The sequence below is a fragment of the Nyctereutes procyonoides genome, unplaced genomic scaffold, assembly GCF_905146905.1.
Source record: "Nyctereutes procyonoides isolate TBG_1078 unplaced genomic scaffold, NYPRO_anot_genome, whole genome shotgun sequence".
Taxonomy (NCBI): Eukaryota; Metazoa; Chordata; class Mammalia; order Carnivora; family Canidae; genus Nyctereutes; species Nyctereutes procyonoides.
This window is the reverse complement of record NW_026575052.1, coordinates 16,883,214-16,910,069: the sequence shown is the minus strand read 5'-3', so window position 1 is coordinate 16,910,069 and position 26,856 is coordinate 16,883,214. Positions and strand designations below refer to the sequence as shown.

At 41.0% G+C, this 26,856-nt stretch overlaps 1 protein-coding gene across 1 annotated transcript in view; it reads right to left on the bottom strand.

The window, feature by feature from the left end:
- Window positions 1-26,856, bottom strand: part of ZBTB8A (zinc finger and BTB domain containing 8A) — a 65,699-nt gene that overhangs the window by 9,719 nt on the left and 29,124 nt on the right. Inside the window, 2 exon segments of the mRNA XM_055332861.1 lie at window positions 3,733-3,990; window positions 3,993-4,555. Coding sequence (XP_055188836.1) covers window positions 3,733-3,990; window positions 3,993-4,554 — 820 coding nt within the window. The 5' untranslated portion in view covers window position 4,555.

Below are 26,856 nucleotides of genomic sequence, written 5' to 3'. Positions count from 1 at the left end.
GGGCTCCCTGCATGGAACCTGCTTCTCCCTCTGCCTGTGTCTCTGCCTCTCTATCTCTGCGTCTCTCATGAATAAATAAATAAAATCTTAAAAAAAAAAAAGATAAAAACACATGATGGCTATTAGCTTAAGAAAAAAATTTCAACTTTTGCACTCACCTTGTCATTCAGTGTTGCAGAGTCACTGGATTTGAAACGTAAAAAGGCAGTGCTGGATTTTAAAACTGGAGATACAGAAAAACCCCACAAAAACAAAAACTAAAGAACTGTTGGTACAATACAAAAGTATTTCATATTATAGCTTTTAAGTAATTTGTTTTATTACATATTTGTATCTCCTTGCCTTTTCTTTTCATATACTCATAATACTTTTAAAGGTGAAAAAATGTCAAATATATTTAATTTTTTATTTTAAAACTCAAGTATTCAAGGGGTGCCCGGCTGGCTCAGTTATTAGAGCCCGTGACTCATGATCTCGGGGCTGTGAATTTGAGCCCCATGTTGGGTGCACAGATTACTAAAATATACATATAAACTTTAAAAAATAAATAAAACTCATGTATTCAAGATGTTAGTTATGAGTGGAGGCAAACTTCATCAATTTAATAGCTGTTAAATTCAGCTGTTCATTATTGAAATTAGGTTCACATAACCTAGAATTACAAAAGCACAGAGCCCATCTAGAGAAAAGATGACTCTTTTGCTGTTTAAAAATGCAACGGAGATTTCTTACTTTTGCTTTGCTTTTTTCTGTATGCTTTGGTCAATGGTGAGAACTCAGCGGGACTTTCAATAAGCTCTATAACAGGATACAATTTCATGCATTCCCAGGTTATTACTACAGGAAGATGCAATTAATAAAGATCCAGCTGGTTGCCTATTATTTTAAAATATGTTACCTACAACGAACTTATTTTTAAAAATTTATGTGACAACTCAGGAATGTGAATAGATTGGCTATTTACTGATGTTAAGGAACTCTTAATTTTGTTTAGGTATAATTATGGTATTGTAGGTTTTTTTTTTAAGACACCTTTTTAAATTTTTTTTTTAATTTTTTTTTTAAGTAGGCTACAATGCCCAATGGGACTTGAATTCACAGCCCTGGGATCAAGAGTCACATGTCTCAGTTTTGTTTTGTTTTTTAGGGGAGGGGAGGGGCAGAGAGAGGGACAGATTTTTTTTTTTAAGATTTATTTATTTATTAATGAGAGACACACACACAGAGAGAGAGAAAAGAGAGAGAGAGAGAGAGAGAGAGAGGCAGAGACACAGACAGAGGGGGAAGCAGGCTCCACACAGGGAGCCCGAAGTGGGACTCGATCCCAGGTCTCCAGGATTGCGTCTGGGCCGAAGGCGGCGCTAAACCGCTGAGCCACCTGGGCTACCCGAGCATCTTAAGCAGGCTCCATGCCTACCATGGAGTCAGACAGGGTTTGATCTCACAACCCTGAGATCATGACCTGAGCTGAAATCAAGAGTTGGATGCCTGGGTCACCCAGGCACCATCACTTTTTTTAAAGACTACATTTTAGGGACACATTTTGAAATATTTACAGATGAAAACTTACGATGTCTGGTATTTGCTTAAAAATAATAAAGAGAGGAGTAAGAAGTAATGTTACTGATGAAACAAGATTGGCATGTATAGGAAGTTGTTCAAACTGGGTAAGGGGTACCTGGAGGTGAATTATACTATTCTCTTTCCTTTTGTGTATGTTTGAAATTTTCCTAAAATAAAAACAATCTTAAAAGTATAATTTGAATTTTATAATCTGTGGCAGTTTCATCTTATAATTCTCCTTTAAATTCACATGTAAAGTACTAAGCAAGTTTGCTACCTGATTAATTGGGGCAGAACTGTATGACATGCATTTCTTCTTTTTTTTAAGGATTTAAAAAAAATTATTTATCTTGAGAGAGAGTGTGTGAGCAGCACTGGGAGGGGCAGAGAGAGGAAGAGAGAGATTCTCAAGCAAACTCCATGCTGAGTGCAGAGTCTGATGCATGGGTCAATCCCACAACTGTGGATCATGGCCTGAGCCAAAACTGAGTTGGACAATTAATGGACTGCGCCACCCAGGTACTCCTGGTAAAGCATGCATTTCTAATTCCTGTTCTCTACGACAGTCTTATGACAGTGTGGGGTGTACTGCTGAAACCAACAACCTATATAATCTTTCTACATTTCACTACTATCATAAAAATGAAATATCTCAGGTTGTTGCACATAGGATTACCAGGTCAATGTTATGGGCTGTGTGTTAAGTGTTTTTTTTAATTATGTATTTATTTTATATATTTTTTAAGATTTTATTTATTTATTGATGAGAGACATAGAGAGAGGCAGAGACACAGGCAGAGGAAGAAGCAGGCTCCATGTAGGGAGCCCAACACGGGACTCAATCCTGGGTCTCCAGGATCAGGCCCTGGGCTAAAGGTGGCGCTAAACCACTGAGCCACCTGGGCTGCCCTAAATTATGTATTTATATCTCAATAAAATCAGATATAGTCTCATTTCTTTTAGGTCTTAGGCCTGTGAACCTTTGTAAATATGCATGGTTACTCTGTTTAACTTTTCTGTATAAAAATACTCCTCCTGAGGGAATACTGAGAAAAAAATACAATGGAAAATGAAAATATGCATCTTAGGGATTGAACCATTTAGAAAGAGCTATAGGAGATCCCTGGGTAGCTCAGCGGTTTAGTACCAGCCTTTGGCCCAGGGCACGATCCTGGAGTCCTGGGATCCAGTCCCGCGTCGGGCTCCCGGCATGGAGCCCACTTCTCCCTCCTCCTGTGTCTCTGCCACTCTCACTCTCTCTCTCTCTCTCTCTCTCTCTATCATAAATAAATAAATAAATAAATAAATAAATAAATAAATAAATAAATAAATGTTTTTTTAAAAAAGCTATAAAGGCTTAACAGTAATCTAATCATCTGCTGGCACAAGTTTGGAAAATCTTGGGCTTTGAAATTCAGAACTCTATTGTTTTGACTGTTATTAAATTTATCCTTTTTTTTTTTTTTTTTAAATAGGCTCCATTCCCAGTGTGGGGCTTGAACTCATGATTCTATGATCAAGAGTTGTATGTTCTACCAACTGAGCCAGTCAGGTACCCCTAACCAATATTTTCTTTTTTTTAAGATTTTATTTATTTATTCATGAGAGATAGAAAAAGAGAGAGGCAGAGACATAGGCAGAGGGAGAAGCAGGCTCCATGCAGGGAGCCCGATGTGGGACTCGATCCCGGGTCTCTAGGATCAGGCCCTGGGCTGAAGGCGGAGCTAAACCACTGAGCCACCCCGGCTGCCCTCCCCTAGCCAATATTATTTTTAATTAGAAATTTAAATTTGGGGAACCCTGGGTGTCTCAGCAGTTTAGCTCCTGCCTTTGGTTCAGGGCGTGATCCTGGAGTCCTGGGATCGAGTCCCACGTTGGGCTTCCTGAATAGAGCCTGCTTCTCCCTCCCTCTCTCTCTCTCTCTCTCTCTCTCTCTCTCTCTCTCTCTCTCTCATAAATAAATAAATAATCTTAAAAAAAAGAAATTTATTATTTTTTTAAAGAAATTTAAATTTATGTTTTAGGAAATAAACTTCATTAGAGGACTATAACTTTTTAAAAAATCACTTGGTTCAACTGCCCATAACACTTCAAAGTAAGGACATGTTGAGATAAGACTGATTTATATAGGAGCCTTAGAACCTCACTGAGGGGACTGTTTTTAGATACCTGGAAAGCTTCTGGATGTGACATCAGATCCTGGACCATATGGATAGCCAACAGGAGTTGAGTCCATATCAGCATCAATTTGTGCTTGTTCTTCAGATTGGGAAATGTGGCTGGAAGAATCTGATGCTCGTGCTTCTCGTTTGCTTGGCTTATAATGAGCAACTTCAGAAGGCTGTGACAACCTCAAATGTTTGGACTTTTTGATGGAATCTTTCCTTTGTTCATGCTTGGCCAAAGGCTGTTGAGTATTCCTTTGGGGGCTGGGTGGTAATTATACTTACTCCAAGATTTTCCACTTATTATACCTGTCCCTTGATCCGAGCTTAGGTGAGAATGTGGAGAACTGCCTTCTTCTTGCCAGCCACTACTATAAAAGGAGGAACGTTCTATACCATTAGAATTGACATCTTTATCAGAGAGACTGAAATAGCGATCTTTTTCTTTCTCACTAATGTCTAGTGAAGATTTAATAAAGGTCTTACATACACTAATGACATCAGTCATCTGAAGGAAGCTAGCAGCTGACATCACTTCTATGACGTTCTGACCAGTAAGAGAGAGTTTGCCGGAATAGACAAAGTCCAGGATAACCGTAAAAGTGTCCGGGGAGAAAGCCTGAAATGTAGCCGTGGTTGGCTGACTTGTCTCCTTCGAATTCTGAGAAAGGAGCATTTTGAAGTAGCCACTGCTAGCGAATAGTACATTTCGATGTGCTTTGAAGACCTTCCCTTCAACCAGAATGCTGCAATCACAAAAGACATCTTGCCTGCGTTGCTCATTCAGTTGTTGCAGGAGGTGGGACTGGTGAGAGGAGATCTCCATTCTGGAGAGGAAAAGACATGTGGTTACCAACCCGAAATGACACGGCTTTTCCAAGCAGAGTCAACTGAAATGACCATCAGAAACCTTTCTCTTGTTTCCACTAAAACCACTTTCTTAGAGAACATCATCTCCAAGACACAGAAAACCACTTAGTACTGTTATTAATTGTGTGATTTTTCAGACAATGATGTGTTCAGTTATCAAACTTTACTGGACATCTTTTTTTTTAAAGATTTTATTTATTTATTCATGAGAGGCACAGAGAATGAAGCAGAGACACAGGCAGAGGGAGAAGCAGGCTCCCCATGGGGGGCCCGACACAGGACTCAATCCCAGGACTCTGGGATCACAAGCTGAGCCGAAGGCAGACCCTCAACCACTGACCCACCCATGTGCTCCTACTGAGCATCTTCTATGAATCAGGCTTTCTGCTACGTGCTGGACTGAACAGACTTGCTTCCTGCATTCAGGTAGTGTTCAGTCTAGAGGGGCATCAGGCACTCAACACTCACATGAAGTCATAAAGGACTTGTTAATACAAAAAACAGAAAGACGCTGCAGTTGGTATAACAGAAGGGTAGGCCAGCTTAGACTGGGGTGGAGAGGGTTAGGGATACCTCTCTGAGAAGTAACATTTAAACTGGGACATCAAAGGTGAAGGAATTAGCTGGGTGAGGAATGAGGGAAAGACTACAGATTCCAACAAAACGATGATCTAGAAAGGGCTGAAACTCTCCTGCCACAAATTTCTAGAGATGCTGGCTAAAATATAACCGAACGTTTTATTATTTTTTAAAATTTTACTTAGTTAACATACAGTGCAGTAGAGTTTCTGAAGTAGAATTCAGTGCTGCATCACTTACAAACAACACCCAGTGCTCATCATATTGCATGCCCTCCTAATCCCCATCACCCATCCCGCCCATCCCCCACCCACATCCCTCCATCAACCCTGTTTGTTCTCTATTGTTAAGTCTCTTATGGCTTGTTTTTTCTTTTACCCCTTAAAATATAACCAAACTGTGTTTTAAATGTATGGTCTTGTAAGAAAATGAGAAATCCCTAGGTGCCAGCAGTGAAGGAGCAGAGCCAGAGCAGCAATACGGGACTTGGGTTTTCATCAGTAACAAGTTGGAATCCTCTAAAGGCTAAAACCTTAAAGAAGAAAGATAGTAAAAAGAAGAAGAAGAAGAAGAAGAAGAAGAAGAAGAAGAAGAAGAAGAAGAAGAAGAAGAAGAAGAAGAAGAAGAGGAGGAGGAGGAGGAGGAGGAGGAGGAGGAGGAGGAGGAGGAGGAGAAGAAGAAGACGAAGACGAAGAAGAAGAAGAAGAAGAAGAAGAAGAAGAAGAAGAAGAAGAAAGAAGAAAGAAGAAGAAAGTAAACTTTGCCCATAAATCCTGGGAAAAACAAAGTTAATCTTGCGAGGCTTTTGTTGGGAAAATGAAAAAAAATACCTAGGTGAGATATCAAACCCAAGGTTGTGCTTTTTGAAGTTCTGGAATGCAAATTTATTTTACCTGTTTGATGTGGGAAACCTCAAAGTGAAAATTTAATGTGGAAATTAGTCCTGGGCTTCTGTGGGTTCCACAGAAGCAAATGCAAAACTGCTCAGGAGGAGTGCTCTCAGGACCCAAGGCAGGTGGGAAAAAAAAAATCTCTGCTTACACTGAACTTCAAATCATTCCTCTTTATAAAAATGGATCATTTTCAATATCATACCATCATTATGTCTACTATCTTCTAACTTTTAAAAAAATATTTATATATTATTTAAAAGATTTTATTTATTTGACAAAGAGAGAAAGAGCACAAGCAGGGGGAGTAACAGCCCAATGTGGGGGTCGATCCCACAATCAGGGCTCGATCCCACAATCCTGAGATCATGACCTGAGTCAACAGATTAGAAAGAGTTTTGGTTTGTTCTTTTCATTTCCTGTTTGCTTCTCCCGTTCTCTTTCTATCGGTTTCATCCCCATCTATCAAAATCATTTTCAAAAAATATCATTAGTGGAGTGCCTGGGTGGCTCAGTTAAATGTCTGCCTTTGGCTCAGGTCGTGATCCCTGGGTCCTGCTTCTCCTTCTCCCTCTGCTTGCTGCTCCCCCTGCTTATGCTCACGCTCTGTCAAATAAATAAAATCTTAAAAAAAAAAAATCATTAGTAACTTGCATGTGCATGTCAAATCCAACAGTCATTTCTTTGTCTTCATTTTACTGATGCAGTGGGTCATTCTCTTGATCCTAAAACACTTTCTTCACTTGGTGCCAGGACACCACTCCTCCATGTTCTTCTCCCATCGGCTGGCCGTTCCTTCTCAGTCCTTTGCCGGTTTTTCATTTTCCTAAGCTCTAAGTGCTAGGGGATTCATGGTATCCTACCCCAAAATATGGCACCTTAGCACACTGAATATTTTGAACTGAAGAACTTTGAGAAAACAGCAGAAGCAGAAAGGTAACTTTGATACCCCCTCCCTTTCCCCCTATAACTAAAATAACCCCTAACCCTCCTTATACCCAGAGGAAAAGAGCATCCTTATCACAGAAGACAAAGGGACGCTAAAAAGAATCTGAACAAACTGGCTGAGCTGAGCTTCCCTGTTTACTAAATTTATCTCCTACTCCTTAACCTACCTCACTCCACCACGACTGCTGGCGCTTCATTGAACCTAGCATAGAAATATCCTTAGGTCTATTTCTACCTCGGATCTTCATTTCCTTATGAAGGCTTCTGTGTTGTGTAGAACTTATGTTAAGTAAATTTGTATGCATGTCTCATGTCAATTTGTCTTTGTTGGTTTAATTTCCAGACCCAGCCAGGAAGAAGGTCAAGGAAAAATTTTCCTCCCCTATAACTGGAATGCCCCAGGCCTCAGGGCTGGGACCTCTTCTCTACTTACACCATTCCCTAGGTGAGTCCATCTAGTCTCATAGTTTCAAATACCATCTTTGAGCTTATGACCCACAAAAAAAGCTTCCAAAGGCTCCCATCCAACCTCAAAGTTCTTACGACCTCAAAGGCCCTACATGATGTGCATCCTCCCCATCCAGGTATCTCTCTGCCCTCGTCTCTTCTGCTGGATCCCTCCAACACTGCATTCTAGCTACAAAGACCTCTGCTCATTCCTGAACATTCAAGGCCTGTTCCTACTGTGCAGCCTTTATCCTTGCTACTCCTTCTGCTTGGGAATTCTTCTCCCAGATATTCACATTGCTCACATTCTCACATTTTCAGGTCCCTGTTCAAATGTCACCTTATCAGAGAGCTTTCCTTTACCATCCTATCTAATCACACCCTCCCATTCTTTATTCTCTTATTTGTTTGCTATTTTCTCCTACTAGAATTTAAAGTAGGAGAGCTGAGACTGCCTACTTATGTATTCCCAGCTCCTTGAGCAGCACTTGAGCACATGATAATGCTCAATCAGTATTGTTGAACGTGCATCAAACACATTTTTTTAAAAGATTTTATTTATTTATTCATGAGAGACACAGAGAGAGACAGAGAGGAGAGAAAGGCAGAGGCAAAGGCAGAGGGAGAAGCAGTCTCCATGCAGGGAGCCTGACATGGGACTTGATCCTGGATCTCCAGGATCATGCCCTGGGCTGAAGGCGGCGCTAAACCACTGAGCCACCCAGGCTGCCCTGCATCAAACATATTAAAACATACAAGGACACTGTTGTTGTTGTTGTTGTTGTTTTTGACACTGTTCTTTATAAAGAAGAATCAGCATGTAGAATAGGAGAATCAAAACACCAACAGTTTTAGAAAATAGAATAAAAATCTAATAGACCATGAAGTAAGTATGTTTAAGATGGCCGAAGAGATAAAAGATATAAAGAGTAGCATATGGTTAGGAGTATAAATGCTAGAGCCAGGTAGCTGGATTTGGAATTATGGCTCTACCACTTAATAGCTGTGTGAACCTGGGCAATTTATTTAACTTCTGTATTCATTTCCTTATCTGTAAAATGGAACAAAAAATAGCTCTTATTTCATAGGATTATTGTGAGGACTGAATGAGCTGATGTACACATAGCACTCAAAACTAGATGTTGGGCATGCAAGAAGTACTTCATAAATGTTAGCCATTCTCCTTTTACTTTGTTTTATTATTATCCACAAGAAAAGAAACTAGGGGAGAAAAGAGAAGAGGTAGGTTTGAGGAGGAACCAAATGGACTTAATATATGAAAGATATAATTAGTGAAATTAAAACACTTCATGTTGTAAGATGGCTACCTCATCTCCAGCCTGATGGCCACATTCCTGGCAGGAAGAATTGAAAAGACAAAAGACAATTACCAACCCAGCTTGTCTTCTTTTTTTTTTTTTTTTTAAGATTTTTATTTATTTATTCATGAGAGACACCAAGAGAGAGAGAGAGACAGACAGACAAGGCAGAGAGAGGGAGAAGCGGGCTCCCCCTAGGGAGCCCGATGTGGGACTCGATCCCAGATCCCGAGATCACACCCAAGACAAAGGCAGACGCTCAAACGCTAAGCCACCCAGGCGTCCCTTGTCTTCTTTTTTGATCAGAGGAAAAAGAAAAGTTTTCCTGGATGCCTCACCCAGGGGACTTACACTTGCAACAGAATGACCAGACCATGTTACCTGATATTTAAGTGTCTACTGCCACTAATGGTATGTATCGATTACCACTTCTCATTTTGTCAGTACTTACTATTATTAGGCTTTTTAATTTTGCCAATCTTACAAGTATACAATGGTATATCATTTTTTATTTGTGTGGGTTAAACAATTAATGTCTATTGACCCTGATCAGCAAGTTGCTTGCTCATTACAATGTTGCTAACCAATACTGTACAAAAATGAACTACAAAAAATAATGTGATACAGTAAGTATTTATCTCAAAGCCTGTGGGTTGGCTGATTTAGGCTGGACTTGTTAGGACAGCTCTGCTGATCTTGCCTGGGCCCACTTACATACCTAGGAGTTGGCTGATGGAGGCAGCTTGTCCGGGGTGGTTGTCTTTCTTTTTTTTTTTTTTTTAAAGAACTAAATTTTTATTTATTTTTATTTATTTTATGATAGTCACACACACACACAGAGAGAGAGAGAGAGAGAGAAAGAGGCAGAGACATAGACATAGGCAGAGGGAGAAGCAGGCTTCATGCACCGGGAGCCCGACGTGGGATTCGATCCGGGGTCTCCAGAATCGCGCCCTGGGCCAAAGGCAGGCGCCAAACAGCTGCGCCACCCAGGGATCCCGGTGGTTGTGTTTCTACGTGATCTCATATCTTCCTCGTGGGACCAGTTGGCTGGCCTGGCCAATTTCTTCCCATGACAATACCAAAAGCACAAAAGACCAAGTGGAAATACATGAAGCCTCTAAGGCTTAGGCTTGTGACTGGTACACCGTCACATCTACCCTACTGTAATAATCTTAAGCAAATCACATGGCCAAATGTGAAGTCAAGAAAGAAGAAACACCTGTTCTGTTAGTGGGAAGAACTGTGATGTCACACAACAAAGGGTGTGATATTGGCAGGGGGTGATTAATAGGGGCAATTCTGTTATCCTTTCTTATTTTTTTTTAAGATTTTATTTATTTATTCATGAGAGACAGAGAGAGAGAGAGAGAGAGAGAGAGAGAGAGAGAGAGAGAGATTGGCAGAGACATAGACAGAGGGAGAAGCAAGTTCCACGCAGGAAGCCCAATGAGGAACTCGATCCTGGACCCCGGGATCATGCCCTGAGCTAAAGGCAGATGCTCTACCTGCTGAGCCACCCAGGGTCCCCGTAAGTATTCTTTAAATATCCAACAAATAGGGGATCCCTGGGTGGCGCAGCGGTTTAGCGCCTGCCTTTGGCCCAGGGCGCGATCCTGGAGACCCGGGATTGAATCCCACGTCGGGCTCCCGGTGCATGGAGCCTGCTTCTCCCTCTGCCTGTGTCTCTGCCTCTCTCTCTCTGTGCGACTATCATTAAAAAAAAAAAAAAAAAATTATTAAAAAAAAATATTCAACAAATAGGGCAGTCCAGGTGGCTCCGCGGTTTAGGGCCGCCTTCAGCTCAGGGCATGATCCTGGATCATGGATTCCAGGAAGGAATCCCGCGTTGGGCCTCCTGCATGGAGCCTGTTTCTCCCTCTGCCTGTGTTTCTGCCTCTCTCTTTCTGTGTCTTTCATGAATAAATAAATAAAATATTTTAAAAAATAAAAACAAAGTTGTTTCTCACTTTTAGAGCTTTAATCCACTGTTTTGCATATGGTATTCTAATTTTTTTATGTGGATAGTCAATTTTTCTGGCACTGTTTATTGAACAACGTATCCTTTCCCCACTAATCTGTAATGCTATCTGTTATACATCTAGCTTACATAAATTCATGGATCTACCCTTTCAATTCAGTCAGTCAGTTTGTCTGTCTCTGCATCAATACTTCATAGTATTAATTACCAAACTTTAAAATGTATTCCTACACCTAGTTCTTCAAGTAACATTAAAAAAATCTAATTATCTCCTTCTTCTTCCATATAAATATATTAGGATAAGCTTATCAAGCTTCACTAAAGAGAAAAAAATATACCCTATAGGTATTTATTTTGGAATTGAATGTATAGATTTATTTATGGGAAGATTCATATCTTTTTTTTTAAAGCAGATTTTTAAATTTTTTTTTATTTATTTATGATAGTCACAGAGAGAGAGAGAGAGAGACTCAGAGACATAGGCAGAGGGAGAAGCAGGCTCCATGCACCGGGAGCCCGATGTGGGATTCGATCCTGGGTCTCCAGGATCGCGCCCTGGGCCAAAGGCAGGCGCCAAACCGCTGCGCCACCCAGGGATCCCGAAGATTCATATCTTTAGATATTGAATCTTACCATCCATGAACATGGTATAATTCTCCCTTTATTTAGGCATTCCTGCATAGTCTTCAGTAATGTTTCCTTATTTTCTTTATTAAGATCTTGCATAATTTTGTCAAATTTATTTCCAACTGCTCATTGACTGAATAGAAATGCTCCTAAAATGCCACCATGAAGAATGATGTCTAGGACAGGTGTTTGATGGGTATCCTTTTGTTTCCAATTTGCTAAAAGTATTTATCATAAATGAGTGCTAAATTTTTTAAAATGCTTATTTGGTATTCATGTTTTTTCCTTCTTAATCTGTATATTTGTTTCCTGGGGCTACTGTAATAAAGTATATAAACTGGGTGACAACACAATTGAAATTTATTGTCTCAGAGTCTGGATGCTAGATATCTGAAATCATGGTGTCAGCAGGGCCATGCCTTCTTTGAGACCTGTGGGAGAGGAATCATTTGCTTCTTGCATCTGGTGGCTCCAGGCATTCTTTGGTTTGTGCAGCAAAACCCCAATCTTTGTCTCCGTCTTCACATGGCTGCCTTCTCTGTGTGTCTGTGTCTTCATAAGGAGCTCTCTACTTGTATCTTCACAATGTCTTCTTATAAGGACACTAGTCATTTTGCACAGCCATTTTTTTTTTTTTTTTTTTTTTGTAAGCTCTAGACCTGATGTGGAGCTTAAACTCACGATCTGAGATCAGGAGTCACATGCTCTACTGTCTGAGCCAGGAGCTCCAGGACACTAGTAACTTTGACTTAAGGGTCCACCCTACTCCAATATGACCTCATCTTAACTAATTACATCTTCAACAACCCTATTTCCAAATAAGGTACTGCAGGTTAGCACTTCAACATATCTTTTGGGGGGGGGGGACACAATTCAACCCACAACAGTCTGTTAAAATAATACGTTACATTTTTTGTTTACCTTCGTTTTTACCTTCGTTTTTATACTTACTCAGAGACTGAAAAGACAAATGTTCTGCTTTTTCAATTCTCCAATAATGTGAGGTTGAAGTAATAGTGGATTGAATCTTGTTCCCTCAAAATTCATGTTTACCTAGAATCTCAGAATGTAACCTTATTTGGAAACAGGGTCTTTGCAGAAAGAATTAGTTAAGATGAGGTCACTGGACTACATCCAGTGAGCCCTACAGCCAATGGCTGGTGTCTTTATAAGAAAAGGAGAGGGAAAAAAAAAAAAAGAAAAGAAAAGGAGAGGAAAGAAGAAAAAAATCCTGGTGAAATTACAGTTGGGAGACTGCAGTCACCCAACTGCTGGTCAAAAAATACCTGGAGTCCCCAGAAGCTAGAAGGTTTCTCCTCTAGAGCCTTCAGAGGGGACATGGCCCTGCCAATACCTTGATTTCTGACTTCTAGCCTCCAGAACTGAGAGAATAAATTCCAGTTGTTTCAAGCAACCCAGGTTAAGGTACTTTGTTATAACAGCCCTAGAGAGCAAATACAAGCTGCATAAAACTGCCAATATTTAACAGTTTTGACCAATAAAAATAGTAATTTCGTATGGTTGACCTAAAATCTTGATTCAAAATGAATTGGTAAAAGGGAAAAATATTTATTTCTGTATTAACAGAAGAAGCTGTAGCTATTTAAAAACTGTTGTTGTTGAACATAAAGACTTCTAACTCTGGGAAATGAACTAGGGGTGGTGGAGGGGGAGGAGGGCGGGGGGTGGGGGTGAATGGGTGACGGGCACTGAGGGGGACACTTGACGGGATGAGCACTGGGTGTTATTCTGTATGTTGGTAAATTGAACACCAATAAAAATTAACTTATTTAAAAAATAAATAAATAAATAAATAAATAAATAAATAAATAAATAAATAAATAAATAAATATCAGGCCTGAAGTAGCCAAAAAGAAAAAAAAAGAAAAAAAAATAAAAACTGTTGTTGTTGTTTTTAAGATTTTATTTATTTATTTATTCATGAGAGACACACAGAGAGATGCAGACACAGGCAGAGGGAGAAGTAGGCTTCCTGCAGGGAGCCTGATATGGAACTTGATCCCAGGACCCAGGATCATGACCTGAGCCAAAGGTAGATGCTCAACCACTGAGCCACCCAGGTGCCCCTATTTAAAAGCTGTTATTTTCATTCTTTTAGTGGATGTTTTAGTTTATCAGCCTGTTATGAAGAGCAGAGAAAGAGAAAGGCCTGATTCTCCTGACATCATTTTGTTCCTTAGGCTGGTGATTTTTTTTTTTTTTTTCTGTAAAAGGCCAGGCAGGAAATATTTTAGGGCTTGGAGCTATGAGATTATTAGTTATAATAAATATTTATTTTGGACTTTGCCTATGGTTCCTGGCTCAGAGTTCCCCAAATGCCTTGTAGTTTCCTAAGCAGTAAGAGCAATAGGAGCATCTTTTGTTCTAATGTTTGGTCTTTCATCTGAAATCACTTCAGAGCCATAAAGTTGCCATGGGTGTCTTGTTATTCACAGTAAGTCCCATTCAACCACAGCTGAGTTTTTGTTAATGTCCTTAAGATGCAGGGGCGGGGGTGGGGCGTGCCAGGGAAACCAACCATTAGACTCAATTTATTAGAATAGAGGGTTGGAACTTTCAGCTCCTCCCCACAACCTCTGAAGGGAGGAGGAGCTGGAGGTTGAATCAGTCACCAGTGGCCAATGATTTAATCAATCATGCCTATGTAATGAAGGCCCCAAAAAACCCCAAAAGGGGACGCCTGGGTGGCTTAGCGGTTGAGTGTCTGCCTTTGGCTCGGGGAGTGATCCCGGGGCCCCAGGATTGAGTCCCAAGTCAGGCTTCCTGCATGGAGCCTGCTTCTCCTTCTGCCTATGTCTCTGCCTCTCTCTTTCTGCGTCTCTCATGAATAAATAAATAAAATCTAAAACAAAACAAAACAAAACAAAAAACAAAAGGACAGGGTTCTGAGAGCTTCCAGCCTGGTAAACTAGAACGCCTCCACTTTTATGGCCCCGGCCTCATACTCCATAGGTCTGGAGTTCCCATATTTGGGACCTTACCCTATGTATCTCTTCATCTGGCTGTTCATTTGTATCTTTTAATATCCTTCATAATAAACTGGTGATCTAGTGAGTAAATTGGTTTCCTTAGTTCTGTGAGCCACTCCAGCAAACTAATCGAACCCAAGGCAGGGCGGGGGGGGGGTCCTCTGATTTATGGTCAGTCAGAAGCACAGGTGACAACCTGGACCAGCGATGGGCATATCCAGTGGAGGCAGGCTTGTAGGACTGAGCCCTTAACCTGTGAATCTGATGCCATCTCGATGTAGATAGTGTCAGAAGTGAGTTGAATTTGTGTTGGAGAATTGCTTGATTTTGCAGGAAAAACACACATCACAGTGGGCCAGATGTCTCTCTCACCTCCTCAGCTTCACCACTATATTACTCAATTCTCCACAGTAGCACGGAAGCAGCCACAGACAATAGGAGAAGCAATGGGTATGATAGTGTCCCAATAAAGTTTTATTCACAAAAACAGCCACAGGCTGCCTTTTACCAACCCCAGCCCTAGTCCCAGCTATGCCTTCAGCAGTATCCATCCTTGGACTTTTCACTTACCTGACCCAATAAATGTCATTTTTCTTAAGCCAATATGAGTTGGCTTTCCTTTTACTTGTAGCCAGAGAATCCCAGTTTATAAGTTATTTCTAAAGATTCTGAATTCTTTGATAATTTTCATCTAATTATTAGTGTAACTTTTCTTTAAAATTTACTCCTAACTATGAAAGGAATCAAAGTTGGTTTCATAGAGGAATGATGAACTGATGCCCAAGACATTGCCAGTGCTTTTTCAGACATGAGAGTGCTATAAAAACACTAACTCTATTCATAAAAATTTTAGTGAAAAGTTAATTCCTTGATTCCTTGGGGGGGGGGTGGAATGGAACTTTCTTTTTTTTTTTTTTTTAGTTTAAATTTCAATAAGAATTTGCTTTCCAGGCAATTAAGTGAGCATCAGTATTGTTAAGTGTTGCAAACAGTAGTCACCGTGTGCAAATTTAAGCAGCCTCCTGAGAGTTGATAGGGAGTGAGATGATACGTTTAATCGTGAAAACAAAGTGGGAAATTGTCTCCTGACTGGAGAGACCTGAGCACCATCTTTGGGAAGCAGAAGGAGAAACAGAGGGCCTCTGAAGGAGAAGGTTGAGGCTTGGGGAAATGGCCAGCGGCAGACCGTGTCAAAGGGCAGTCACAAGACTACTCCCTAAAGTGAAATACCCACTGGCAGCTGGATCCTCAGTGTCAGATACTCCAGACCCAAAAAGCAAGCTATAATTCCAAGATAGGATTAAGAATAAGTTTAAGAGGCTTAATGAAAAGACTTTGATAGATAAAAGGGAAAAGGTAAATCCCATGCATGTGGACACACACAGAGAACCACGATGACCAGGTAACAGACACATGGCAAGGAGAGCAGGACAACAAACGAAAGTGGCCTCATGGTATGCAGCAGGAGTACTGGCTGAGTGGAGGTCCTGTTTGCCAAAATGGAAAAGTCTAAGGGAGGAACCCGTGGGGACTGGTCTCTGCCCCTCAAGTTTGGACAAGTTTCACGTGTCCTGTTATCCATCCAACAAGAGATAGAGGGTGGGAGGCTGGATATATGAGTAGAGTTGAGGAGATAGGTCCAGCCTGGGGATGTCAGACTGGGAATCAGCATTTGAATGGTATTTAAAATCATGAGACTAGATGTGATTATCAAAGGAGGCAGGCCACAAAGAATAGAGGTGAGTTCCTGGCCTTCTGACATTGAGGGAACAGAGGGATGAAGATCATGCAAAGATACCAGGGGAAAACCAGAAAGCCAGGAAGACATCCTGGAAGTGAAGAAAGCATTTCAAGGAAAAGGGGTGATTGGCTGTGTTTGCTTTGGTAAGACAGGAACTAGGAGTCAACCACTGGATACATCAGTGGTGTGTGTGTTGGGGGGGGGTGCATGTGTGCACCCGCGTTCTGTGTGGGTTTCAGGGAGAATGGGATGAGAAGAACAAAGACACACAACTCTTCACAGAATTTTGCTGTAAAGGGAAAGAATAAGGAGGACAGCGTTGTGGTCAGCGCTGAAGAAGAATTTGAATATTCTGGAAAGAAAAAAGTACCTGAAGAAATAAATTTCCAGATAAAGCAGGGAGGAATGAGATTTGAGAAGACACTAAAATGGTTAGCATCGGAAAGGATTAGTGAGGGGAAGGAGGAGAGGGGACCTTTTTCTTTGCAAAAGGAAGAGAAAACAAAGAAGTGTACCTATCTCTAAGGAGATGATATCAGAGTTCATTTCAGATGCCTTCGATACTCTAAGTAAAATAGCATTATTTGTGAAAATGATGAGGATATGGGAAATACAGTAGAATTACAGTAGTTAATATAAAACTGTGTATCTGATGGGGTGCCTGGGTAGCTCAGTCTGCCTCTTGATTTCAGCCCAGGTCGTGATCTCAGGGTCATGAAATTGAGCCCCAAGTTGGGTCCACGCTCAGTGTGGAGTCTGCTTGAGATTCTCTCTCTCCCTCTGCCCCTCCCTGCTGTGCTCTCTCTCTCCAAAATAAAAAAAATAAATAAAATCTTTAAAAGAAATTGTGCATCTGATTTTTGGTCCACTCTAATTTATACTTTGTACCTAAATCACAAGATTAAAGTGTAACAGCATGAGCTCAGCTTACAGCATAGTGATACCCAGTAAATATTTAAGGGATTTCTCCTGGGAAACTGCTTCATTGGTAGACTACAGCCATTGACAGGCAGGACAAGCTGCCATTTTTCTTTAACCTCCCCATCTATGGCTGAAGAAGTTTGTTCTTTGCCCTTGTAAAAAAGCAGGGCTCTCATAACTAAGGCAACTGATTTTGGTTTCTGTACAGGTTATTCACCTATTGTTAAGCCCTCAAACTGTGTTTTGAGACTCTGTTCTGCTCTGATGGGGCTGAGAGGCTGCAAACTACATTACCCAGGATCTCTCATCAGCTAGCTTCCTGTAGGATATGGAATATGGGATGCAGAGGACCAGAACAAGAGGGAAACTTGCTGCTCTAGCTCTCTCACTTGCTGGTGGTTGCTGTAGTAGCAGCAGGGTGGCATGATTTTGGACACAGCAGCTCAGACAGATGCAGAATCTTTCTGGTGGTCCCAGCTCTGATCAGAGTGGTATCTCTTCCACAGATCCAGGACTGACTGTCTCCAAAAGTGCAACAGGAGGTACATGCTCATTGGCTCCAGCTTCCAGGGGCATTAGCAGTCTATGATCTCTGAGTATCATTCCCTTCTTTTTGTTCCTCCAGCCCCCATCCTCATCTGTGCTTTTCCACATCTTCCCACACCTGTATCATTTCCAGTACTAAATTATCTTTGTCTTGAATATCCAGAATGGCTTTTGTTTTCTGGATAGGACTCTTACTATATAATCTTAGTAACAGAAAAGGTCTCAGGAAATGGACTTTTCCAAATAGGGTTTTGGGATTGGTCTGCTGACTGTTTTGAGCTCAAAGAGAATGATGGCCTTATTGTCACCAAAGAATGGAAATGTTGGCAATAGAGGTCATGTGGTAGCATTATGGTTACTTATCAACATTTGCTTAAGGTGAAGTCCTACTGAAAGCAACAGCAACACTCTGGGTGATGCGGGGAAGGAGCTGCTGTATTTTACCACGATATTAGTAATGATGATTACAAGGACTCATCCTCATCAGGTGAGTTGCTTCTGTCTGTACTAGGGAACTTACAGGAAGGCAATGATAAACTCCCAAGTTTTAAAGTCAGCTCAAGTCACCATTAGAAAACCAGAAAACCTTAACAGTAGCCCTAAAGGAAACTCTGTGAAGCCACAGGATAGCTAGAGCTAAAACCTAGATACTAATTGTAATTGTGTGGGTTGTAAAATTCCAACATGAGTTGATTTTACATCTGACTAAGTGTCTTATGTGATGGGCATTGATTGTGAAAGAGAGCCTGAGATTGTGAATGGGAACATCTGAATAGATTCAGATGATCTGAGAAACTCGAGCCCTACAATCCCACGAGTCTCCTCCTTGCCAGGGAGCAGTATCTCCTTTGTCTGAGAAGACTAGCCTTCCCTCGCTTGAAGACTTTAATAACACACCTGAGGCAATGACCTTGCAAGGGGATGCCAATTTTCCTCCAGACACACTTTACCACCCCTCATTGCCACCAGACCATAGCCAGAATCAGCATTTCCCAGGGGGATAATAAAAAAGTATCATGTGGGAGGAGATAATTTATACATAAAATATCGCAAGACTTCCTAATTCACCTTGGCACAAACATGGGAATATGTTTTGTAACGGATTCTGAGGTATACAATGTTGCAACAGGCTGGATTTATTCATACAGGTATACTTACCAGAGATTGTGGATTTTATGTGTTACTTCAAATACTTGGGAATGGTTCTAAAAATCTTTTTCATGGGCAGACCACAACTTGAACTCAAGGGTGGACTATATTCAGTGAAGTTGGGAAGCTAGAACTTCTGGCCTAATGTGGAGGAAGAAACCCAGATGTCCAGAGGATACTTCCTTCACTAAGATATTGTGGCTGTCACCTATAGGATGGAAATGACACAAAGGGAGATGTCTTCACTGAAATGGGGATGATGAGGTCCCAGAGTGACAAAGGCCAAGTGACAGTAGTTAAATGGGAGAGGCAATGTGTATGCAATTACCATATATACAGCAGGAGTGGATCTTTGGTGATGCTAGTTGATCATGTTGTCTCTAGGAATTATCTAGATGAACAGCTTACTAACACATTAAATTGATCTATATAACCAAAACATCCAACCAACCAATAAAACAAAAAAAACTTTAGGTCTCTTGAGCAAGACTATGACCTGGTTTGCCAATATTGGAGCAAGATAGCCTGTCATATATACTTCAGACCTAAACTAATTTACAGAACTGCATTGATTGATTGATTATTATTTTTAAAAGATTTTATTTATTTATTTGAGAGAGAGTGTGTGTGGGTGGGTGAGGAGAGGGAGAGAAAATCTGAAGCAGACTCTGTACTGAGCACAGAGCCCAATGTGGCGTTCAGTCCCACAACTGGTAGATCATGACCTGAGCCAAAACCAAAAGTCAGACACTTAGCTGACTGAGCCACCTACGTGCCCCCAGACCTGGATTTATTGAACCTTTAATTGAAGAAGGATACTATACTACCACAAGTATATACTAGAACATTTTCTTCATGTCTTCCTCAAAGAGACTTGAAATACTGTCCTAGTAAGTCATTACTAAATTAATGTAAATGAAAGCATGTACTTAGATGGCTGAAGACTAGGAAAGTAAAAATATCTAGATTTTCCAGGGATTGCCAGATATTAGTTCTGAGTTGGTGTTAATCCCTGGGTACCTTAACACCGCTGTGACCCACCAGTCAAGGGAGGGGCTTATCCAGGTCAATTGATAAATGGGGTTCTGGCCTGAGTTGATCTGACCTATGGTTATTTCTACACTTTCTAAAGTACAGTTCCCAAAAGTCCCACCTAGCAACTGGCAGAAGCCCCACATTTACTCCCTGATCATGGTGTGAGGGCTATTACAGTAAGAAGGAACAAATATAAATTCTTCACTTCCTCTCCCTACCAGTATAAACTAAAACCAATACTGCATCTCCGAGGGATATGCAGAGATTAGTGCCACCAGCAAAGGCCTCAAAGATGTTACAGTGGTGATTCCTATCACTTCTGCATTTAATTCCCCATTTTGCCTCTACAGAAAGTAGAAGGGTCTTGGAGACTGACTGTAGATCACAGTGTCCTTAATCAATGAATAATTCTAATTATAGCAGTTTTCTAGATGTGATCTTTACATTGGAACAAATCAACATAGTAGCCAACATCTGGAATACAGCCATTGGCTTGGAGAGATGTTTTTGTCTCTATATGAATTAGCAAGAAACATGAGCAGCAGTTTGCTTTTACCCATCACGGACATCACACATTGATGATATCATGCTGACTGGACATAATGAGCAGAACGCAGAAACTATCCTAGATACTTAGTAAGATCAATGCATGGCAGAAGGTAGGAGACAAAGACCATGAAGATTGAGGGTCCTGCCTCCTTGCTGAAATTTTTAGAGGGGGGGTTGTCACACGATCTGGGACAAGTTGAGATTAGCCCATGATAAAGTGAAAGACAAACTGTTGTACTTTATGCCACTCACCATAAAAAATAAGTTGTAGGAATCTTTTGGTTCAGAAGCAACACTACAGGGACTCCTGGGTGGCTCAGCAGTTAAGAATCTGCCTTTGGCCCCAGACATGATCCTGGAGTCCTGGGATCGAGTCCCGCATTGGGCTCCCTGCATGGAGCCTGCTTCTCCCTCTGCCTATGTCTCTGCCTCTCTGTGTCTCTATTAAATAAATAAATAAATAAATAAATAAATAAATAAATAAATAAGAAGAAGAAAGAAGAAGAAGAAGAAAAAAGAAGAAGAAGAAAAAAGAAGAAAGAAGAAGAAGAAGAAGAAGAAGAAGGAGGAGGAGGAGGAGGAGGAGGAGGAGGAGGAGGAGAAAGAAGAAAGAAGAACTACACCTCATTTGGGTGCTATTCCAACCTATATACTGAGGAACTCATAAGATGGTGAGTTTTAATTGTGGCCCAGAGCAAGAAAAGATTCTGCAGAAGGTTCTAGATGTGCAAGTTGCTCTGCTACAGTGCAAGTTGTTCTGCTACACTGGCCTTAGGAGTGGTGTTAGAGGTCTGTGATAAACAGGGGATGCTGTATGGAGCCTATGATCAGCCCCAATAGGAGAATTATAGCCCTTAGAGAAAATCTGAGAGAAAATTCAGTACTTCTTGTATTAGGGTTCTCCAGAGAAACAGAACCAATGGAAGGCATATATATATAATTTATTCTAAGGAATTGGTTCAAATGATTCTGGAGGAAAATAAGTCCAAAAATCTGCAGTTGGCAAGTTGGAGACCCAGGGGAGCTGACAGTGTAGTTTCAGTCCAAGACTGAAGGTCTGAGAATTAGGAGAACCAATGGAGTGAGCTCCAATTCAAAGACTGGCAGGCTTGAAACCCAGATAAGAGCCAATGTTTCAGTTTGATCCAAAGGTAGGAAAAAAATAATGTTCCAGCTCAAGGCAGTCAGGAAGGAGGAAATACTCTCTTACTTGGTGGGAGGATCAGCCTTTTGTTCTATTTGGGTCTTCAATTGATTGGATGAGCCCACCCATATTAGGGAGGGCAATCTGCTTTACTATCAGTTGAAACTTAAATGCATTCAAAATCATTCTCAGAAACACGCAGAATAACATTTGATCAAATTACTGAGTACACTGAGTACACTGAGTAGACCAGCCAAGCTGACACATAAAATTAACCATCATACCTCTCCAGCAGATAACTATTCTCCTTTTGCAAAAGAGCTTTTGGCATGCCACCAGGTCCTCTTATGTCTGACCAGGGACATCAGGTGGCTATGCCTGAGTTGCCTATCATGGGTGTTACTGATGCACCAAATTGTACATGTGGGCATGTGCAGCAGCATTCCATCATCAAGGTGAAATGTTATGTACAAGGTTGGACCGAACAGGTCCTGAACCTACAAGTAAGTTCATGAGCAGGGGGCACATGCCACAGCTCCTACTCCTAGTATACTGCTGCCTTTCCTCCTCTCACACATATGGTTGTTGAGTTCTCTAAACTAGCTGACTGAGGAAGAAGAAATTAAAGTCTGATTTACAGATGGTTCTGCACAATATACTGGCAGCAGCTGGGAATGGATGGTAGAAGCATCACAGCTCCAATCAGGAGTGTCCCCAAAAGATACTGGTAAAGGAAATCTCCCCAGTGAGCATCTGATTGTCCACTCTGCATGGACAAAGAGATAGAAGAAATAGACAACAGGCATAAATTTTACCTTGATCCGTGGACAATGGCTAACAAGTTGGCCAAACAATCAAGGATTTAGGAAGAACTGGATAGAAGGACTGGTGGCCATGTGAGGAAGAGGTATGTGCAGAAAAGGCAGGGGAATATATCTCTTGGAGTGGCCACAGCGTATAAAGTCTTAGTGCTCAAGTGAATATTTAATAAAGGGTCCCACTACAGAGGAGTCTTTCAGAAATCAGGTGGACAAGATGACCTGTTCTGTGGCTGTCAGCCAGCCTCTTCCCTGGCTACCATGAAGCCTGCCATCTACTCTGGCACCTAGAAGCAGCTCACCTGATAAAATGGTAGAATAACCAATGGAATACTCCGATATGACCCCATTTGAGAGATGATACCCTGAGAAATAGGGGTGCTATATGCTTGTAACCACAGACCAATATATAATGCTATTTTTTCCATAGTTACAATATTTAATTTTAGAAATCAAGGATTGGGGCATCCCGGTGGCGCAGCGGTTTAGCGCCCACTGCAGCCCGGAGTTTGATCCTGGGGACCCTGGATCGAGTCCCATATCGGGCTCCCTGCATGGAGCCTGCTTCTCCCTCTGCCTGTGCCTCTGCCCCTCTCTCTCTCTGTGTGTGTGTCTCTATGAATAAATAAATAAAATCTTTCAAAAAAATAGAAATCAAGGATTGGAAGTGTTTTCACTTTGGCCTCTAATAACTCACTTACAGAATTTTTACTTCTGGTACCTGACAAGGTCTTAGCTCCCATGATAGGAATACTTCTCACAAAGAAACATCACATAATTCCATTTAAAAAGTTTTTTTAAGGGAGACAGGGGCAGAGGGAGAGAGAAACAGAATCTTAAGCAAGCTCCATGCCCAGTGTGGAGCCTGACTCAGGGCTCCATCTCACAACCCTGACATTATGACTCAAACAGAAATCAAGAGTTGGATGCTTAAGCAACTGAGCCACCTAGGTGTCCTGATTCCATTAATTTTTTAAAAAAGATTTTATTTATTTATTCATGAGAGACACAGAAAGAGAGGCAGAGACAGAAGTAGGCTCCCTGCAGGGAGCCTGATGTGGGACTCAATCTCAGGACTCCAGGATCACGACCTGAACTGAAGGCAGATGCTCAACCCCTGAGCCACCCAGGTGTCCCCCAATTCCATTAAATTTGATTATGACTGACCTAAAAGTGGAATTAACATCTCCCATTTTGGGAGAGGCTAAGGGTTTTTTTGGGGGAAGGGGGTACCAAGGATAGTTACATATTGTAAAGCAGATTCGTGAATTTGTTTAGAATTTTAAAAAAGGTGGGGTGGTGCCTTGATGGTGCAGTGGGTTGTGGTCTCAGGGTTGTGAGATTGAGCCCCATGTCAGGCTCTGTGCTCAGCAAGGAATCTGCTTAAGATGTTCTCTCTCTCACTCTCTGCCCCTCCCACTCATGTACGCACACACTCTCTCTCTAAAAATAAATAAATAAATCTTATTTAAAAAAAGGAATTTTAAATATGGGAAGAGTGATGTATATAGCTGCCCAGAGGGTAGACTATGCTGGATATTTACATGTTGTCTCTCCGCTCAATGCCTGCCATGCTCTACTCTCTACTGATGGAATTGGAATTCTGCAAATGACATTTCCCAGGCTTCCTTCCTGGCAGCTGGGTTCCTGTTTGATCCTATCAATAGGAGCACTGATAGGAAATCAGTAGTAGGAAAAGAAGTTTCCTGTTTTGGGCAGTGGAAATGCAGCAATTGTCAGTGGCTGCTGGCTATTGGATATAGTGGCATAGGGGTGGGTGGTTCTGGATTCCATAGCCTTTCTATCATTTGGACTTTCCATCTCTGATAAAAGTGGCACCTCTTTGGCAGACCCAGAACTGACCACGACAGCAGCTCAACTGCCCAGCAGCCAGCACAGACTTGTGGGCTCCAGGTGAGGGGCACAGCAGCTTCTGAGGTATAATTAAAATCCTTCTTGCTTTCTCTGGGCCTTCTTTTCCATTTTGCTGTTCTAGCTTTTCTTAGACTTTTGGAACTGACTTCATATACTAAATTCCCTCTCTTCGAAATATCCAGAATGGTTTCTGTTTTCCTGACTAAACCCTGACTGAGGGATCCCTGGGTGGCGCAGCGGTTTGGCGCCTGCCTTTGGCCCAGGGCGCGATCCTGGAGACCTGGGATCGAATCCCACATCGGGCTCCCGGTGCACGGAGCCTGCTTCTTCCTCTGCCTATGTCTCTGCCTCTCTCTCTCTCTGTGTGTGACTATCATAAATAAATAAAAATTTAAAAAAAAATAAACCCTGACTGATAACATTTCTAGGACCAAAAATAGATAAATCAGCTAAGAAAAGGATCTATCCTGAAACTTCCCCTTCTGGACAAATGACATATTATCATTCCTCTCAGAGTCTCTCTTACCTTTAATTTCTTAGAAACAATCCTAGTTGATTAGAAACTGTGTTTATTTTTGCCCTTAACTTCTTTAGGCACAATTTTAAACACTTACCAAAGCAGAGTAGGTAATATTAGGAATGCTTGCGTACTTAATATCCGGCTTTCACACTTACAATTTTGCTATTTTTCTGTCTTCTCTCTGCTTCGATTTTTTCCCCCCAGAATATGTAAAAATCAGATCACAGGCATGAAGTCATGTTACCTATAACCTTTCAGGTATACTTCTACGTGATCCTCCTTCCATTTCTGTTATTATACTTAGACCTCTATTGTTTTTGTGTTCACAGCATCCCTTTCTCTTCCTCAGCACAGGATTCCTTCCACAACTTGGTGGTGCTGCTCATTCCTTGGCCTTGCTAATAACTCCATGGACACATGACCAGACTGGTCAGTCTGAGTCCTCCTTTAGGGTGTATCATGGAAGCTACAGAATGAAGCTCTTACTATATGAGGGCATGGGCCTTAACAATCATAAAAGCCTAGGACTACGAAAAGTTACCTTCCACAAGTGAGAAACCCACCTAAGAGTGATGTTAATACAGAGGAAAGCCAAACAAAACTGTTCTAGAGTCCTGATGACATTATCCTAATTCCTGGCCCCAGCAGTGTCTAAAGCTGATGTTCCTTCTAGGTTTATAGTTACAAGAGCCAGTACATTTCCTTTTCTGTTGAAATTTGAGTTTCTATAATGTGTGAACACAAATTATTTATTCCTAATTTGTGACACCATCCGCGGCTGCAACTGTAGCCCATTTAAGAATACTTTATTTAGCAGAGAGAACACAATTCTATCAATGGAAACATTAATTTAATGTACTCAGAGCAATGCAGATTAACATATCACTAAAGCATAGTCTCTGGTACAGCTATGTTGCAGTTGGTTTTTCCTTTGTATCCCCCGAAGTCCTAGCATACCTGTGGGCAAAGTTTCCTTTAGCTTCATTCATTTACATAGTTGTGAATCATTTCTCTGCAGGCAACAATAACTTTATGGTACTTTCCATGAAGTCAGAAGTCTTCCACCAGTCTCTAATTTACAGTTGACAAGTTTTTTGAAGGTGTTTCCCCGGCTCAAGCCACTGTAAAATACCCATTTTAAAATCTAAGGTACTATCTATGTGTAACACTCTTATAGTAACTTTGGCCTTAACACTTGCATACCTGGGATAAGTCATTATGGGTTAAAATCATTCAGCAAACAGGTAATAATGACAGAAGGGGAGACCATGGCCTAGGAACACAATCAGATTAGAGCGCCCTCTCAAACTCAGGAACATACAATCTGCTAAATCAGCTCTCATTAGTGCTAACTATATTGAACTGCCTGGGCAGTTATTTTAAAAATGCATTAACTACAATTCAGTACTGTGTCAAATTTATAAATATAAACATATTTAGAAGTGAAGAGCACTCTAATAAATTAATGCTCAAGAAGCTATGTCTATAATGAAGTTTCGTCCATGTTTAATGTAATCCAGATTCTAGTTAATAGTAGGCTTCAAAATCCCATTTCAAAATCCAGAAATTATTATATAAAAAAGATTGAATCACATGGTTAGAGATTGAGGCCTTTGCATTCTTATTGTATGGACTCAGCTTTTTCTGAGTTCGTGTATGTCTCCAGAGCACAGAGAAACAAGAATACTATGCTAACAGAAAACATACTCAGGGCTGTGTCATATACTTGCCAAAACAAGACACCCGGGAATATTGCTAGAGAAGCATCAGATCAATACCCAATTTTTTACTATCATGTCCTGTCAGTTAAAATCTAATAATTCCTCTATTCTCATTTGAAACATGGTCATGGGACTTTACAACTTTTTGCTATTATAAATGATGCTGCAATGAATACCTTTGCACACAGATCTTTGAGCACTTGTGAAATAACCTGATTCCTAGAAATGGAGTTGCTGAGTGAGTACAATTTACCTTCCCAAAATATTATATCAATTTATATCTTCACCAATACTGAAGAGTATCTTTTTCCTCCAACACTTTCATTAACTCCAGATGTTCTCTCTTTATTTATTACTATTTTTTAAGACTTTATTTATTTATTCATGAGAGACACACAGAGAGAGGCAGAGACATAGACAGAGGGAGAAGCAGACTCCTCACAGGTAGCCCAATGTGG